General features: G+C 54.8%; 1 protein-coding gene across 1 annotated transcript; it reads left to right on the top strand.

Moving 5' to 3' along the window:
* Positions 1-4,166: 4,166 nt before the first annotated feature.
* Positions 4,167-16,094, top strand: LOC119092110 (uncharacterized). The gene is made up of 15 exons (XM_037215083.1): positions 4,167-4,269; positions 4,821-4,945; positions 5,300-5,482; positions 6,645-6,854; positions 7,249-7,440; positions 8,341-8,535; positions 9,051-9,191; positions 9,530-9,630; positions 10,167-10,307; positions 10,684-10,819; positions 11,888-12,076; positions 13,330-13,472; positions 14,065-14,223; positions 15,451-15,659; positions 15,956-16,094. The coding sequence occupies exons 1-14, from the start codon at positions 4,212-4,214 to the stop codon at positions 15,539-15,541; spliced, it is 2,064 nt and encodes a 687-aa protein (XP_037070978.1). The 5' UTR covers positions 4,167-4,211; the 3' UTR covers positions 15,542-15,659; positions 15,956-16,094.

Genomic DNA, 16,094 nt, shown 5'->3' with positions numbered 1-16,094 from the left:
CCAAGCCACCATCCCCGGGGTCGTGTCTTATGCACATATATATATATATATATATATATATATATATATATATATATATATATATATACATGTATGTGTGGGTGTGTGGGTGGTTGGGTGCGGGTATGGGTGCGGGTGTGATAGCCACTTGGTGATTTCAATGGCATTATCTAAGAACGTTTTATGCACCCCGAACGAAAGTCTAGATCCGTCCTCGTTTAGTGGGGGCGAATAAAAGTTTCCGGGGATAGCGGTCCACGTAAAAGAATATAAATCGACACTCGTAAATGCATGCATGGACATTTTCAGTCAACTCACCCAAAAACTACGCTTCATACATTATTTTAGACATGTTAGACATTCATGCATTATTTTAGTGATATGGGTTTGGCGATATCGCACACCAAAAGCAAAAGCTAGCTGGGAGACTGGCGATTCTTCGCCCGGCCTTCTAATAAACCCTACTCGGCGCGTGCGTTCTGCACCAATCCTGACCCTGCTTTGTCGTCAGGCGAACTACGAGGCGTCCGAGTACGGCGTGGAGGTGCAGTACGACGTGAGCCGCGCCGAGGAGGACCTGGAGCGGTCGGTGCGCCTGGCGCTGGGCTACGCCGGCTCCTCCTACAGCGTGCGCGGCTCGCTTCGCCTGGGGCACACGTTCCGCACCACTCTCGACCTCTCGCTGGACGGGTGAGGGCGGCGCCGGCCGCGGACCGGCGTTCGGAGCGACCGCTCGGCACGGGCGGTCACAGAGCCTCCGGGGCGTCGAGTGCTCGGGCCGCGCGGCGTGCCTCTGCGAAGAGATGCGGCGTGCCTCTGTATAGACCGGCGGCACTGCACGCATGATCGGAATGGGCAAACGACGTGGCCAATCAAAGTTTTTCGGTCGATGGTTGTGCTGCTAAGGCCTCTGTTTGGGGGACCTCCTAAATGGCTGGCCTTTGCGAGGATTTCGTAAGATATTGTTACTTCAGTTAATTATCTAGTGCTTGCCCGCTGTGCGTGCATATTAACTGTAGACTGAGTCCACAACGACCCTTACGTTACGCATTGTGATGCGGAACCGTAAGCTGTAACGTGTTAAATATTCAATTTGATACGATGATATGCATAGTGCATTATGGTAAGATATGGCGTGGTATTGGATACGATATGGCATGGCATCATTTGATGTATGGTGCGGTGGTTTGACACTCTTTGATATGATATGTTCTGGCAATAGGTGATTAGGCTGGCGATTCGTGCATAGCAAGACTCATACGCCATCGTCACAGCGCCATATGCCCTTGATTGGTGCTTCGGCAGCCAGCGGGACATTCAGGTGATCTTGGGCGGCTACCGCACGGCCTCCGTGCTGGAGTGGGTGGTGGACCTCAAGTGGGACGCCAACCGAGACCCCACCCAGCGCCTGCTGATGGACTTCCGGCTCGAGGACCCGGCGCCATCACTGCGCAACCTGACAGTGATGGTGGTCTACCCCGTCAACACCGTGCAGCTGTCCATGGACAGGACCATGACAGGTAGACACGCGCTGAGAAGCTGTCGCCGGGACGGCGACGACCTCTGGCAGAAAATGCGCCGTGTGCATTTCAGTACGCTGACCTTTAAAAATGGTTCAGGATGCTGTGACTTTGTCTAACGCGGTATGTTCTGTTATGCATCATAACAAATGTCTTTTAACGCAATTACTCACCTCAGCTACCGCGCGCTGATAGAGTGGCGGGGGCCAATTGCCAGTAATCGTACCGCATAATCTGTCCGTACGTTCTACGTAATATAACGTTCTATCTACTTGTAAGATGAACTCGGTTGACACCGATTTGTTCGTGAATTTATCTGCGCCCAGCACAACGTTCTGTCAACTGATGCCGAGAAATGTGAGGAAGTCAGCGCTCCTACGCCGTGTGAACATCCCCCGCTGACGAGAAGCGCTCGTTCCCCGCCATTGGCTGCCGCTGCACAGCTCTCGCTCACCCCGGTGTCCCGGCGGTCTGTGCAGCCGTGCCGTCCGCCTGGGCCAGGGGCTGGCAGCGGCCCTCCAGCCCGGTCTCGTCGCCTGGCGGACACGACGGCTGTCGTTCAGCGTCGGCTCTGCTCACTGCGGTCAGGCTCGTGGCACCGGCTGCGGTACGACAACCATTGGTGCTGGCGTTCGGCGCCGCCGAGCCGCTGGAGGTACCGTGACGGCCACACCCGGCTGGACCAGCCCGACAGGCAGGTGTCGGTGGACGTGTCGGCCAGCTCGCCCTTCCCCAAGTGGAGGGCCAACGCGCTGAAGTTCAGGTCAGTCTCGCATGGGGTGGCAGTGCGCGCCAGGGCTTCAGATGTGGAACGGGGCGTTGGGAGGTGAGCTTTTCGTTAGTGCTTCGAGATGATGTGTAGCTGGGTGAGGTGCCTGCCATGCCCGCCGAGAGTGAGTGTGCACGGCGGGCACCATCTGGTGCCGCACAAGCAATCCTACCTTATCTACAATTAATCTAAACTGTTTGTTCTCATCGCGCCATCTGGCATTATTTGCGAGCGAGCTCTTCGAAACACATAATTTGGTCGAATTGCGGTAGGCTGCTTTGGCCGCTTCGAAAGGACGCCACTGCGTCCTTCGCATGCCTCCTCAACGTTACGCACACCCACCACGGCCCGTTGGACCTTGAGTCTGATCCGACCGGTAGGCACACGCGGTCGCCGCGTGACCTGACCTCCCAGCTGGACGTGTCGGTGGGCGGCGAGCGGGTGGACCTGACCGTGAGTGGGACGAACAGCTGCCTCGCAGTCTGCGGCTCACCGGCAAGCCTGCGCTCCAGCCTGCAGCGGTGGCGCCAGGTCGACACCTCGCTCTCCTACGGCCGCCGAGCGAGATGAGATTCCTCCAGCTTCGCCCTGGTGAGAGCAAGAAAGACTGCAGTGCTGACATCTGCCGAGTTACTGATTCACCGATTCACGCTGCTTGACTGTTCTCGCGATGGGAAAGATACAACTGAATCTGTTGCGCCATTTCTGTCTCGCTCCGATCGGGTCGCCGGAAAAGATTCTGCGCGTCCGGCAAAAATTATACGCGACGTCACGTATAATTTTTTTCGTCCGGGTCACTGCCAGCACCAGATAGCGCAGAATCCATGAGGTATGACGTCATAACTGGCGTCGACAGCATAGATTCTGCGCCGTCTGTATCGCTGTGAATACAACTCTAGTAGCTGATTTGCGATTGGTGCTCCACGGCAACATCGAGCCACAGGAGGAGGTGCCAGGGTGCCAGGGTGACCGTCTATGTTGTGTGGCGTCTGGAAAAAATCGCATGCAGAAAAGAGATTTCCGGATTCAGTTTTGGTATTCAACTTTCTGTCTAGGAACCATCTTCCCTTCATGCGATTGATCCTATTCATTTGCTTGGTCGGATACGTACAGCCATTAGGTTTATTTTGAAGGACTTGAGTTTACGTCTCAAAATGTCTGACGCAAGGTATTGTGTTAAACTTGTTAAAGCTGTGCTATGCCACGCGGGACATTCGCCACTGACAATGATATTTATGATCGGAGACCGTGGATCGCGGGCCCCTGGCGTGATGGTACATAGAGAAGAACAAACTCTAATTATTTTCTTCATAGTCGAAGCGTTCGGCATCAGGAAATCGAGAACTGCTTTCAGTTTGATGTCTCGCCACATTCGAAGGCGAAAGGCTGTTTTGCTATTTTGCGTGTGTTTAGTTCTTAGTTCTCCCCAGGTACCTGCAGCGGCACACGTACTTCCAATGGTTTGAGAAAAGTGAATGGTTTTAATTGGGCGTCGCCAGTTGACAAACGTCTCGTGATTTGTTGTTTTTTAGAGCACGCCGACCAATAAGCTGACGGCGGACCTAGGCCTTCACGACCTGAGCACCGAAGGCCTGAGGCGGTACCGGGGCGAGCTGAACGCCACCACACCCTTCCAGGTATGCCTGTCGCAAGTCCCACACGTGCGCCATCCTGCACTGCTGCTCCTCTGTTTCTCAGAGTGCGCAATGGCCCGCGGACGAAAACCGACGCGGGTCTGGAAGGCGGCGTCTCTGGAGCGACGGAAGAATGTGGAGGGAATTTTGTGGCGAAGACAGCTATCTGAAGGAATATTTGCCCATGTCTCGAATTGTGACTCCAAATATTATTCTGACATTGCTATATCGATTTCAGGTTTGCATCAGCTCAGTTACTTTTTGGACGGCCAGCTGGGAGGAGGTGAAATGGAGGTGACCGGCGAAAGCAGGGTGGAGAATATCGGTCACAATCTTATTCTAAAGGGTGCGTAATTCACAAGAGCGACTAGTCAGTTGGTGAGAGTTGGTTGTATGCACACACACACACACACACACATACACACACACACACACACACACACACACACACACACACACACACAACACACACACACACACACACACACACACACACACACACACACACACACACACATATATATATATATATATATATATATATATATATATATAGATATAGAGAGAGAGAGAGAGAGAGAGAGAGAGAGAGAGAGAGAGAGAGAGAGAGAGAGGAGAGAGAGAGAGAGAGAGAGGAGAGAGAGAGAGAGAGAGAGAGAGAGAGAGAGAGAGAGAGAGAGAGGCGCGCGTAGAAACACGCTACAAACATTTCCCTTTTAAGAGGCTGTATACAGTTTGAGGGGTATTTCAAATTTCAAAGATCTCTCTAGAAATCTGTCATTGATCGGAAGCAGCTGATGCATTACTGGACCAGACTAAAACAGCTTACATGAAAATGCGCGGACACGAGGTATCCAACTGCTGTGATAGGTGTGCGTGCCCCTCGGATACCGGCAGGTCGCGGTGCAGGTCGCACCGGCCGTCTGGAGGGCTCTCTCGTGGTGGACCAGATCCACCCGCTACAGAACGCACTGACTGCCAAGGTGCTGGTGGACCCCACTGAGGATGGGCGCGCTTTCAAGGTCAGTCGTGCCACCTCATATTTTGTTGTGTTTTTGGTATCGGTGTGGTTTTGGTCTCGTGAGAACGCCTCCAAATGGCTTGCTGGAGTCGAATTTGCCGATCCAATTTGGTTAATTCCTTGATGCCACAGTCCTTGGGAGTCGCCCTTTCATACACAGGTGTGTTCAATGTACACAAATGCAACTGAGCTGGTAAAATGTCGTCACACATCTCAGGTGTTGTATACGCACATGTCCGTCGTCCGTCGTGGCGACGCTGCTGCCACCTGTGGCTGGCCGCTGCAGCAGCGCTTAGCCGGGCGTCGCTGAGTGTCGTCCTCCCGGCCGGCACTAACCAGGCCCGTCTTCCGGCAGGCCTCCGCCGTGTGGCCCGACAATCGCCTCGCGCTGGAGGGTGACATGCACTTCACGTCCGCGAGCGACTTTGGCGTGGGCCTGCAGTTCCTCTCACCGTTCGAGGCCGTCAAGGACGCAGGTCTGATGGTCAAACACAAGTTCGTCCAGGACGCGTGGCAAGACCTTGGGTGGAAGGTTCAGGTACGTCTCTGCCTGGCGGGAAAGGAAGCCGTATGGCCATGACAGTGATGTACAATAAGGAGGTAAGATAACTGATGACTTTGGGTCGCTTACTTGCATTGTTCGCGTCGTGTATGTCTTACGTGCCAGTCGCCTAGGGCATCTGAAAATTAAATCGCAGAAAGATGCTTTCCTGAGGACTCGCAAGCCTAGGAAATTCTAAAGGTGCGTGGTGGGGGGGGGGGGGAGGGGAGGTCAGTGAGAACAAATTCATTACACTGATTTTTACCTTTTTCTAAGTGGCCACTTTGCTAAGAAATGCAATATGCGTGATGCGTGTGTATGGACAGCTAGCCCCCTTTGTTGCGTCTGAGTTATTAACATCCCCATCGGTTACGAGTCCAAGAGTCCGCACATGATAATGACATCCGTAACAGTCCCCGGAGGTGGTACCCGATGAAAATCACCCGGTTCCATGATAAACTGGAGATGCCACTGGTGTCGGTTACCACTGACAACCAGCCACGGTGCCCTGTTGACAATTCCTGACCAGAGGCGGATCCAGAGGGGGGCATGGAGTCTTTCCTCCCTTGGGCCGAAGGAGCACCAAAATCCCGTGGTCAGGGGGCACACAATTCCTCATTTTGCGTCCACATAACCTTTATTTTCAGCACACCAAAGTTCAGGGCCTCGACAAGCGGCCCCAAACCTTCAAGTTCAACGTGAACAATCGGAAAATTGGCCTCCTGGAATAAAGTTGACAAATTCCGGCGGACTGTTATTGTGGAAGATATTTTGTAGATGAAAAAAGAAGAATCTGACCGTAAAGCGTCTGAAATCCGAGGACATCTTTGTGAGGGTGTATGTGGGGGAGCGGCACAGCATCCCAGGGGGCACCACAATGCAGCGTCGCCTCTCCCTTGATGAAATCCTAGATCCGTCCCTGTTCCTGACGATCTACGCTGGTAATTGCTTCCAGCAGTCTTTGGCTGATGGTCTTTTCAGCTATTGGTGACCGATGGCAGCCAACGTCATTGCTGGTGATTCTGCTGGCTGTAGATGACGTCCGGCGCCCATTGGCACCGTTTGCTGCTGCCTGGTGCTGTTCGGTGCCACCTGGTGTCGTCTGGCGGCGTCTAGTGCCGCCTGGTGCCATCTGGTGACCACTGCCGATGACCGGCAGTCGGAGGCGCGCGTGGCCTGGCTGCTCGACAACGCGATGGCCCTGACGCTGGACGCCGACCTCGACTCGCTCAGCGCGTTCGACGCGCGCGCCGAGCTGAGCCTGCCGCTGCCGCGCTGGAACCGGGCGTCGGTGAGCCTGCGGAACAGGCCGCAGCCCGACGTGCGCGGTCTGTCCACCGGCTTCGAGGCTGCCATCGCCGGACATAAGGTGAGCCAGCCTGCTGCAGGCGCTGACGCCGGCGTGTGGACACGTGGGAAAGGGGGTTGGGTTGTTGGATGGACGTCTTGGGATGCTGTGGTGACTGACTCGATGCCTTGCCGAAGCCGGCTTTCTCGTACGGCTGTGGGGACTTTCTCTGTACCACGGCGCGCTCTCCAGCGCTGCTGTGGTGACTGGCTCTGATTTGTGACACATCTCACGAGCGCAGCTCTCAGACTCCCGAGCTGACCAACCAGCTGGTGCAAGTCTGTGGCGCAGCTCTGGCACTACTGCATCGCCTGACGTCGCCCTCGCCGCAGTGCTGGTGCGGCGACCGGTGCCGCCCTGCTCTTCACCGCCGCCGAGGTGACTGACCCCCCCCCCCCCGCGCGCCCTACCGCAGCTGGCGCTGACCGCGGACGGCTCTCTGGGCGTCCTCCCCTCCGACAAGCGGTACGGCACGGTGACGCTGACGCTGCCGGCTGGCCCCGTCCAGCAGCTGACGGTGGCCGCTAGTGTGCAGCGGTCGAAGCCCGGGGTATACGAGACCTTCTTCTCGCCCGTCTGGAGACTACGCGACGGTACCTCGCAGGAGGTGAGCCGCGAGGTGCCACGTTGCTTCGCCCTGGTTATCGCTGAACTTGGATCACGCTCTGTGTCCGTGTAGGACTAGCCCTCAGGTTCTACACCGCTGGCATTTGTATCCTTGCCTCGTATGTCGTTGTATTTCTCCTATTTCCAGATCTTTTTTCGCTAATGGATATGTGTAGCTCTACTGCAAAGAATTTCTCATCACCCTCCTAACCTGCGCCGCCATTGTTGCTGTAGTTCCTGTGATGCTGGCTACGAGACAGCCCAACATAAATGCGTGACTGCAAAGGTGCGAGTCAATTCATTAGTTTCTTATTTTATTGCAGCAAAATTTGTCAGCGAAAAAAGTGTTTAGTTTTTGACAGACAATATTTGCCAACCGACAAAGATCATACTTAACGGTATTATCGGCATTTAACTTGGATTCTCCGGTACATGAATGTGCTATCAATTTAGCGGTCTCAAATGGCCGAGTACATGCAATTACTCTACTTGAGTGGGCTTGACCACGTCGCCTATGCGCATAACGTATAAAAAATCACCCATGTATTCAGTCGGGCTGAACAGCCACCGGCTAAACGGCAGCTGCATGAACATGCGAGGCGAGACTATTTGTTCAACAGGAATGAATTTGCTTAGGTGGTGGAAGCAGCACATTAGCAACAAGCTCAGAAGGTCATGCTTGCCCAGAAGGTCTCGAATTCCTTCCTGCAAACCATTCTGACAACATGCCATGTTACGTGAAGCAGACACGGCCGCGCGTCATCTCGAGCCGCGTGTGGCGTCGTGCGTCGCTGCACATGACTGACCGACTGGCTGACATGACAGACTGGCATGACTGACATGACATGACAGGCGCGTGCCGTGGCCTGCCCGGCTGCCAACCACCGGCTGCCGCTTCCAGATCCGCCTGACGAGCGTGGTGGATCTGGGCACGTCCGGCGCGGGCTCGCTGCAGGCCAACCTGCGCCTGCTGACGCCGTGGCTAGACATGCTGTTCCTGGAGCTGCACCACGCGCCCACCTCACCGGGCGACTTCGTCACACGCTTGGTGGGCTCGCTCGGACGGCAGAGTGTGCACCTCAGGGGACAGCTGATGGTGAGGCGCGGAGAGGTCACCGATGGGCGGCGGTAGTGTCTGCACTTGATACGGTCGTGCTTTATCTATTAACGCGAAGAAGCGCTGGTCGGAGACTCAATGAACACATAGATCAGCGTGATTAGAAACTGCAGTCTCATCTTATCCCAGCTTTGTATATGTTGGGGATAATCTTTCGGCTCTGAGTGGTCTCAGGTCTGGGCATTGACCAAAAATGCTATCAAACAATCGGATCCACGCGCTCAAGGATTTGCGCATTTGTTGGCCATGCTTTTTTTGTTGTCTATAGTCAGACTTGAGGAAGACCTAAGGCAAAAACAAACCTGTCCCCAGTATACTTTGGACATGATGAGACTGGTTTCTTATCACTCTGCTTTATGCAGTCATTCACAGCTTAATTTTAATGGTTATTTGTGACTAGCAACAGCGAACCATGCGCCCGTAACGTGATTGCAGTACTTAATGCCTATATGCTTGGAGTGTTTGCTGCAAATGCTACACTTCCTTTCATTCAGGGTCTGAGAGAACAGAAGGGGTACAAGTTTCTGCTGAACACGACATCTAATATCCAGTTCATACCCGCGTTCGATGCTATGACAACGGTAGTAACCTACCCCAGTTACCGGATGATGTTTTCTGCTTGGACGCCAAAAGAGGTCAGTTTCCTGTGCTTGCCACTCTCCAGGCTCGGCCACAGGCAGCTCCTTTTGAACGGCATGCATGAGTGGGAACGTATTTGTATATCACCTAAACTTGGTTATTGACTTCTACGCGACAAGAAGTCTCTACATGCTGATGCAATTCGAGACCATCCTCATGCTTTATTGTTCCAGCATATACGCCCGTCTCCGTTTCGATGTTTGTGTGACACGCCGTCGCTGGACGATCGTTCGCATTCGTCGCATGATAAAACTCCATGACCCGCCATTCGTGTGTTGTGTTCGATCTGAGCCCGACCACGGTGCCGCGTCTGACGCGCCGGCCGCGTTTCCAGTACCGTCTGACGGTAACGAGCGATCGCAGCACGGCGGCCAGCACAGTGATCGAGACCGAGCTCCGGACGCCACTGAGCGGGGTCGAGCTCGTCAGGGCCAGGTGAGCGGCGCCAGCTCGACACTAGCTGGCGCCGGCCGAGCGGCTGACAGCGCCAGCAGAAGGCACTCTGAAGGGGTCACCGTCTGGTTCGCTTCTCTTATGCGGAGCTATATCCCTTCTAAATCACCCACGCAAAATTAGTAAAGCAGGCGTAAATGTCGTAAGGTCACAATTGTTTCGGTTGCAGAGGGTTTTCACATTTTTGCAGCACTGTTATCATAACGGCATGGACGACTAGGAACATAAAAAGCGCGTATTGCCGTCTAAGGTGGGTGCACGTGTGCGTCTGCGCGTGCCGACATCGGCGTCACGTGTGCGTCTGCACGTGACGACACTGTGTCATGTGTGCATCTACGAGAGTCGACATCTGCGTCGCGTTTGCGTCTGCGCGTTCCGGTATCTGCGTCACGTATGCGTCTGCGCGTGCCAGCATCTGCGTGGCGTGTGCATCTGCGCAAGCCAACATCTGCATCAGACGTGCGTCTGCGCGTGTCGACCTCTGAATGGCGTGTGCGTAAATCGCGTGCTCGCGACAGGGTTGAGCTGGAGCAGCGCTCCGAGGAGCGGGCGCTGTCGGCCGAGGTGACTCTGCCCAGCCGCGAACAGATCAGAGTCAGCGGCACCCTGGCGCCCATGGACCTCCGGCTTTCCGTCACGACACCCTTCGACGGCATTCGGTGAGAACCGGATGGGTGAGGCGGAAGGTCCGCGCACCGGCGATGCGGACACGGATGGGCGTGGGGAGATCGAAACAATGCACCTGCCCCGGACGTACTTAAGAGAGGAGTTTTGGGTACAGCCGGTAGGGCAGTCGGCTTGTTCTCTTGTGCTAAACTGACACAAATGTTACGCTGACGTCACTTTTCAGAAATATTTTTACGCAGTTTATTTTTCTCCATGAGCTCACTCCGTGTTCCATCATGTTCAAAGGGTATGATAAATATGGTGTATTTATGTGCGTAGCAAAGTTACGTAAAACAGTAGGTGAACAGCTAACAACACGATGCAGTGCATCTGTTCTTGTTAATAATGTCCCTGTATCGATATTTACAGGACCGGGTCGCTCCGCCTCTCGATGGGGGTCGTCGCTGAGCGACTGAACCCCGTTCTGCGGATATCTTGGGACAGATACAAGGTTGAACTGATCGGTACCGCTATTCCCGGTGAAGATGACAGCCGTCCGACGCAGGTGACCTCAGTGTTATGTGTGACAGCCATGGAATATTTAACCAGCTATAGCAATTCGCACCGGGTGGGAATGGGCAGATGTCATTGCCAACTAGTAAGCTGCATCATTAAAATTAAAGTAATACGATAAGACGCACTGCCGTGCAATTTGATATCCACGACTTGTGAATGAAAAATAAATGATCGAAGGATATGTCAGATCACTGAGACATGCCATCATCTCTGAAACTCTGCAAAATTTCACGACGCCTGCACGCTTGTGGTTGGTGCGATGTCGTCCGATGACTATCGGTGGAACATTAAACCTTTTGGCAGGACATTGTTATCTCGTGAAAGTCCACTAGCGGGCACGCAACCTTCGATTGGGTCGATGCCTCTTGAATGGAATACAAGACCAGCGATATATGCTTACCTTGCATGGTCATTCCAATCATGTAAAAGACGTTGTCTAGCTCTAAATCTGATCCAGAGCAGGATTTTTTCCTACTTAACTCCGAGAGTCCCGTGCAGGTTTTCAACTTAATGTCCCCAGTTTACGGTTCACCAGTAAGCTCACTTGGAGGCCATTGGCTGCCAACAAGCGTCAGTCAAAATCAACTATATTCGATCCGAAGCGTAGAATGTTTTGCTTTCCTTTTGTTTCGTGACCGTAGTTCAGTTTGGAGCCGAGTACTGGGGGGTCTGGTGACCCTGGTGACCCTCCTTAGACGTGAGGGTCACCAGAGACGCGAGCGGGTATAGAGTCCTCTCGGGGAAGGGCAATCCATACTAACCAGACATTGTTCACGTAACCATTGGAGAATATGTGACAGGGGGCGGGCGTGAAGCGTAACCACTCTTACAGCAGTCGTATTCCGATTTGTGAAACACGGAAGACCAGTAAAATTGCTGCATTGCTAATCGCACCATACTTGTTTCTGGTATCCGCGAGAAGGTTCGCCTACCACGATTTAAGACATCGCGTGACCTGCAAGAACGGCACGGATCACCCACTTCACACTTCAGTCTTGGGAACATGCTCGCCGCTGTGGCGTTAACTCGGCCTCCACTAAGTCCTCGAACGCTTCAGGTGACGGGGTCACTCCTCATCGACGTTCCCGTGGGTCCGCGCGTCACCGGCAACTTCCAGCTCAGTGAGCACGCCGGCTCGCGAGGGCTCGTCTACGACCTGACAGCGGCATCGACGGTCGATCAAAACAGCTACCAGATGGAGGGGCAAATCTTCACCGGCGCGCAGAAGGCCGGCTTCGACATCCGGGTAAAAACAACGGCCAGTGGCAGAATTCACTCTTCCGCTTCCGGCCTGCAGCAATATCTGTTCACCTGGTTTGTGTAGCTTGTAAATGTGTATGCGTGTGCTCAAACGTTGCCGCACACATCTCATGCCACTGGTAAGGACAACAAAGTATATATATGCCGGTCATAACTTAAAATCCAATTGCATCGTTGATTGGAAGGATATTAAAACAAAAGAGGGTGGTAGTCTGGGCCATCACGTGAAGCCCGTAACTTTGAAAACGGTCACTTGTGTAAATAGGAACATTGATATGTTGCACCACTGCCTCTATGATGTATGAATGAGGAACTTGCGTAAAGGATCGACCTCAGCGCAGCTGAATTTTAAAAACATGCGTCAAAGATTACGATGTTTATCATTAATTTCACGACATACTTGTGTTGCAAGTCGTTCGATCGTAACCATACAATGCTGCGAATATTCAGCATGGAAATCACGGCGATCTTGGTCTCAGTGACGCCAAAGGTGACTATTCATTGAGTCAAATAGCTACGCTGAGTCTTTCGCAAATGTTTGTTCTTTTTCCAGTCGTTATTTACATACTTACGTCTTCGCCTTCGATATGCTATTGTTCTAACGTTATACTTTGTAGAATGTCCAAATATTCTGAACCAAAATTCTCAACTTTAGTTATGAATTATGCAGATTGAGAAATGAATGCATGAAATGGGCAATTAATAGAATAAAAAACATGACCACAGATCAGTAGAATCGCCTTAAAGTTACCTTAATCACCTAAGCACCACCTTGGCCCGTGCTGTCATAACTTAGCACCAGTTTGTCCCTGTCGTCGTGGCTAAAAGCCAGTAACAGCGGCAGGCCACCGTCACATGTCTCCCCACCCTGTCGTCATGGCTAGAGGCCGGTAACGGCGGCAAGCCACCGTCACATGTCTCCCCACCCTGTCGTCCTGGCCAGAGGCCGGTAACAGCGGCAAGCCACCGTCGCATGTCTCCCCACTCTGTCGTCCTGGCTAGAGGCCGGTAACAGCGGCAAGCCACCGTCAGATGTCTTCCCACCCTGTCGTCATGGCGAGAGACTGGTAACAGCGGCAAGCCACCGTCAGATGTCTTCCCACCCTGTCGTCATGGCGAGGGACTGGTAACAGCGGCAAGCCACCGTCGCATCTCTCGCCACCCCACTGACGCGGCCAGGGTCACCATGACCAGCAGCAGGGACGACAGGCTGGTGACACGTGGCCCTCCGCCTTTCAGACGACCTCCAGTGACCCCTCGGCGCACATATCGGCCGCGGTTGTCGTCACGGTCAACGCCGTGCCCGGCGTGGTGGGGCTTCGCGTCCAGCTGAACACGCCCCACGAACCCATCCGAGACGTCTCGCTCAGCGTCGAGTACAAGTAAGGAGGACGCAGTGCTCTTGTGCGCACGTACTGTATTCTGCAGCGGTTGCAAAAGGGGACGGTGCTCTTGCGCGCATATACTGAGTTCTGCAACCGTGGGTGAGCCGCAGGCGCTCGCTTCAACAGAGACGCGAAAGCGGTGATAAACTTCGCTTCCATCATATATACCTAGTCCCGTTCTTCCAAGGATGGTGCTCCGTAAAGGTGATTAAGAGGGTCAAAACAGCTTGTAAAAACAGCTGTTTTGTGCAAGGGTTATATAAGGAATAACGACAACAGTTTTGTGCAAGAGTTAAGTGGCTTCAGCGACTTATTGACATGAGCCCGACATTGTGCGGCCAAAAAAGTACGGATGCATGGTCTTTCGGAAGAGTTATAGAGTTCCTCTCATGGCCCTTTCCCCATGTTATATATGAAGGCCACCTGCACACAGAAGCCCCGGCATTCCAAACCACATTCGGATAAGTGTCTGGCGTCCGGAGGCCACGGCACGCCGTGCGTGCGCGACGCGCGGGCGAGGCCTCGGCCGGCTGGCGGTGTGGCGGCGGTGGCGGCGGTGGCGCTGACGGCGTGCGCACGACGCCGCCAGGACCGGCACCGACGGCCGCCAGCTGGGCGCCAAGCTGCGCCACCCGCAGCTGACGGCGGAGCTGGGCTCGCGGCTGGCGCTCGTCTCCTGGCGCCACTTCCACGTCGGCCTGAACGGCAAGCTGAACATGGGTCAGCTGGACCTGCGCCGGTCGGTCAGGTCAGTCGATGTCCGAAGAGGCGGCGCTGCACGTGGCCAACTGGTGTTACATGCGTTGTCAATAACGGACTCCACGACTCCGCTTGTCGATGCCTAGGTCCTTGAGACGCTCTGTTGTACAGGTCATGCGTAAAGCTGATCTTCCTTTCAAGCAGGGTATAAAGTTGTTCATAATAATTCATTTAAATTATAGTGCTCCCTTGGCGTGTCGGCATAAAAATTACTTTAACTCTCATATCTATCATATTTTCGCATCACTTGATGTAATACTAGTGGCAAGCAGTAATACAATATTCGATAAGTGGCAGTTTCAAACGAAGAAGTGCCAATCTGCCGTCAGGAGCGTGCTTAATGCAAGACGTATGATGCATATGTCACATTTATTTATGCATTCCCGCACTTTGAAAGCCTTCTGTAGTAGATCAGTGCCGGTGAGCACGGCTGTCCGGATGATGCTGTGGGTTTGCCTCGGCCTCGAGCAGTCCGCGGATTGTCGGCGGTGTGGCAGTAGTCACACTGCGTGTGTGCCCACTCGCATGCTGTTCAGCAGCCCGTCAGCCAGCGGCGCCGGCGTCACGCTGGGTCGGCTGGGAGCTGGCTTCGGGCGAGGCGCTGGCCGGCTGGGGCCGCTACCACGTGGAGGCGACGTACGAGCTAGCCCGCGCCGGGCTCGACGCCTCGCTGCTCGCCGGCCGCGATGCCGGACGAGACCGCGAGGCGCCGACCGACCTGCGCCTCGGCCTCGACCTCGACTGGTCGGCGCGCGGCGCCATGGGCCGCGCGGTGCTCAGCGCGCACGTGGCAGACAGCGCCTACACCCTGGACGTGGACGTGAGGGCACGGTCCGCGCCGCCCGGCGCCGGTGGCGGGGCGCTGGCGATAGAGCAGGGTGGAATGGTGTAATCGTGTCTGACGCTCACCGACGGACTAGACGCAGTTGTAGAATGTTTGTACAAGGCCCGAGAGCAGCGAACCTAGCTGATCACAGATCGGCGCGTGCCAGCTTACATGATCGGATACATTGCGCTCACCCCTGACTGTAGGCTCCGACCGCCCCCGTGTCACGATCAGACAGCAGCTGTCCGCGATCGTGACGTCACGGGCAGACGGCGGCTGACACGGGGTCGCGCCCCGGCACCCGCACGCCGTGTCAGACCGGGTGCCGCGGCCTGATCGCTGCCCGCCCGCCCGGCCGGCGCTGACCACCGGCTCTGCCTACCCTCGCAGTACGCGGTGCGGAGGCCATACTCGGGCGCCCTGCGTCTGGTGCGTCGCCGGCTCGGCTCCGAGTGGGAGGTCACCGCGCGCGGCTCGCTGACGCCCCGCGACAGACGCTGGGACGCGTCGCTCAACCTCACGCTGCCCATCGACGGCTACAAGGCCGTGCGCATGGATGCCGAGTTCACTCAGCCGTCCAGCGCCGTGTATCGGGTCAGGTGAGGCCGACCTCCAGCGCCGTGTATCGGGTCAGGTGAGCCTGACCTCTGCTGGGCAACTGGCTGAATGGGTCAATGGGTGCTTCTCGTCATCCGTTGGTTATGTTTCTCCTTGTCCATATCTCTTATTTTATTCATTTCCCTCACGTTTTGCGCCAATGCCTTCTCCAATTTTCTCCCACCTCTCGCACCCCATGTTTCATTTGAACTACGCTCAAAGCAGCCCATAACACCTGTCGTTCGCTGTGCACGCACGAGCCTGACCACGCCGCCTCAGTTACGCACGTCACCCGCAGGACAACGGCCAAGATTGACCCCGAGTCGAGTTTCTACCAGCGCACTTCGCACAGGCTGGCTGTGAACGCAGACCTCAGCAGCCTGCCGGCGGTGAGCGGCGAACTCAGCTACCTTCACCGCGACCTGGACGATGACCTG

This window comes from Pollicipes pollicipes, unplaced genomic scaffold (assembly GCF_011947565.3).
Source record: "Pollicipes pollicipes isolate AB1234 unplaced genomic scaffold, Ppol_2.1 Scaffold_3447;HRSCAF=4054_pilon_pilon_pilon, whole genome shotgun sequence".
In the NCBI taxonomy this organism is placed as follows: Eukaryota; Metazoa; Arthropoda; class Thecostraca; order Pollicipedomorpha; family Pollicipedidae; genus Pollicipes; species Pollicipes pollicipes.
Note: the sequence above shows the minus strand (reverse complement) of the source record. Positions and strands in the feature narration are given on the sequence as shown.

Bases quoted from the DNA above. Each gene is read 5' to 3' on its own strand.
- LOC119092110 (XM_037215083.1), top strand. From the start codon at position 4,212: ATGGAGGTGACCGGCGAAAGCAGGGTGGAGAATATCGGTCACAATCTT. The intron at 7,441-8,340 runs GTGAGCCGCGAG...TGCCGCTTCCAG, and splicing joins GCGACGGTACCTCGCAGGAG to ATCCGCCTGACGAGCGTGGT. The intron at 14,224-15,450 runs GTCAGTCGATGT...CTACCCTCGCAG, and splicing joins GACCTGCGCCGGTCGGTCAG to TACGCGGTGCGGAGGCCATA.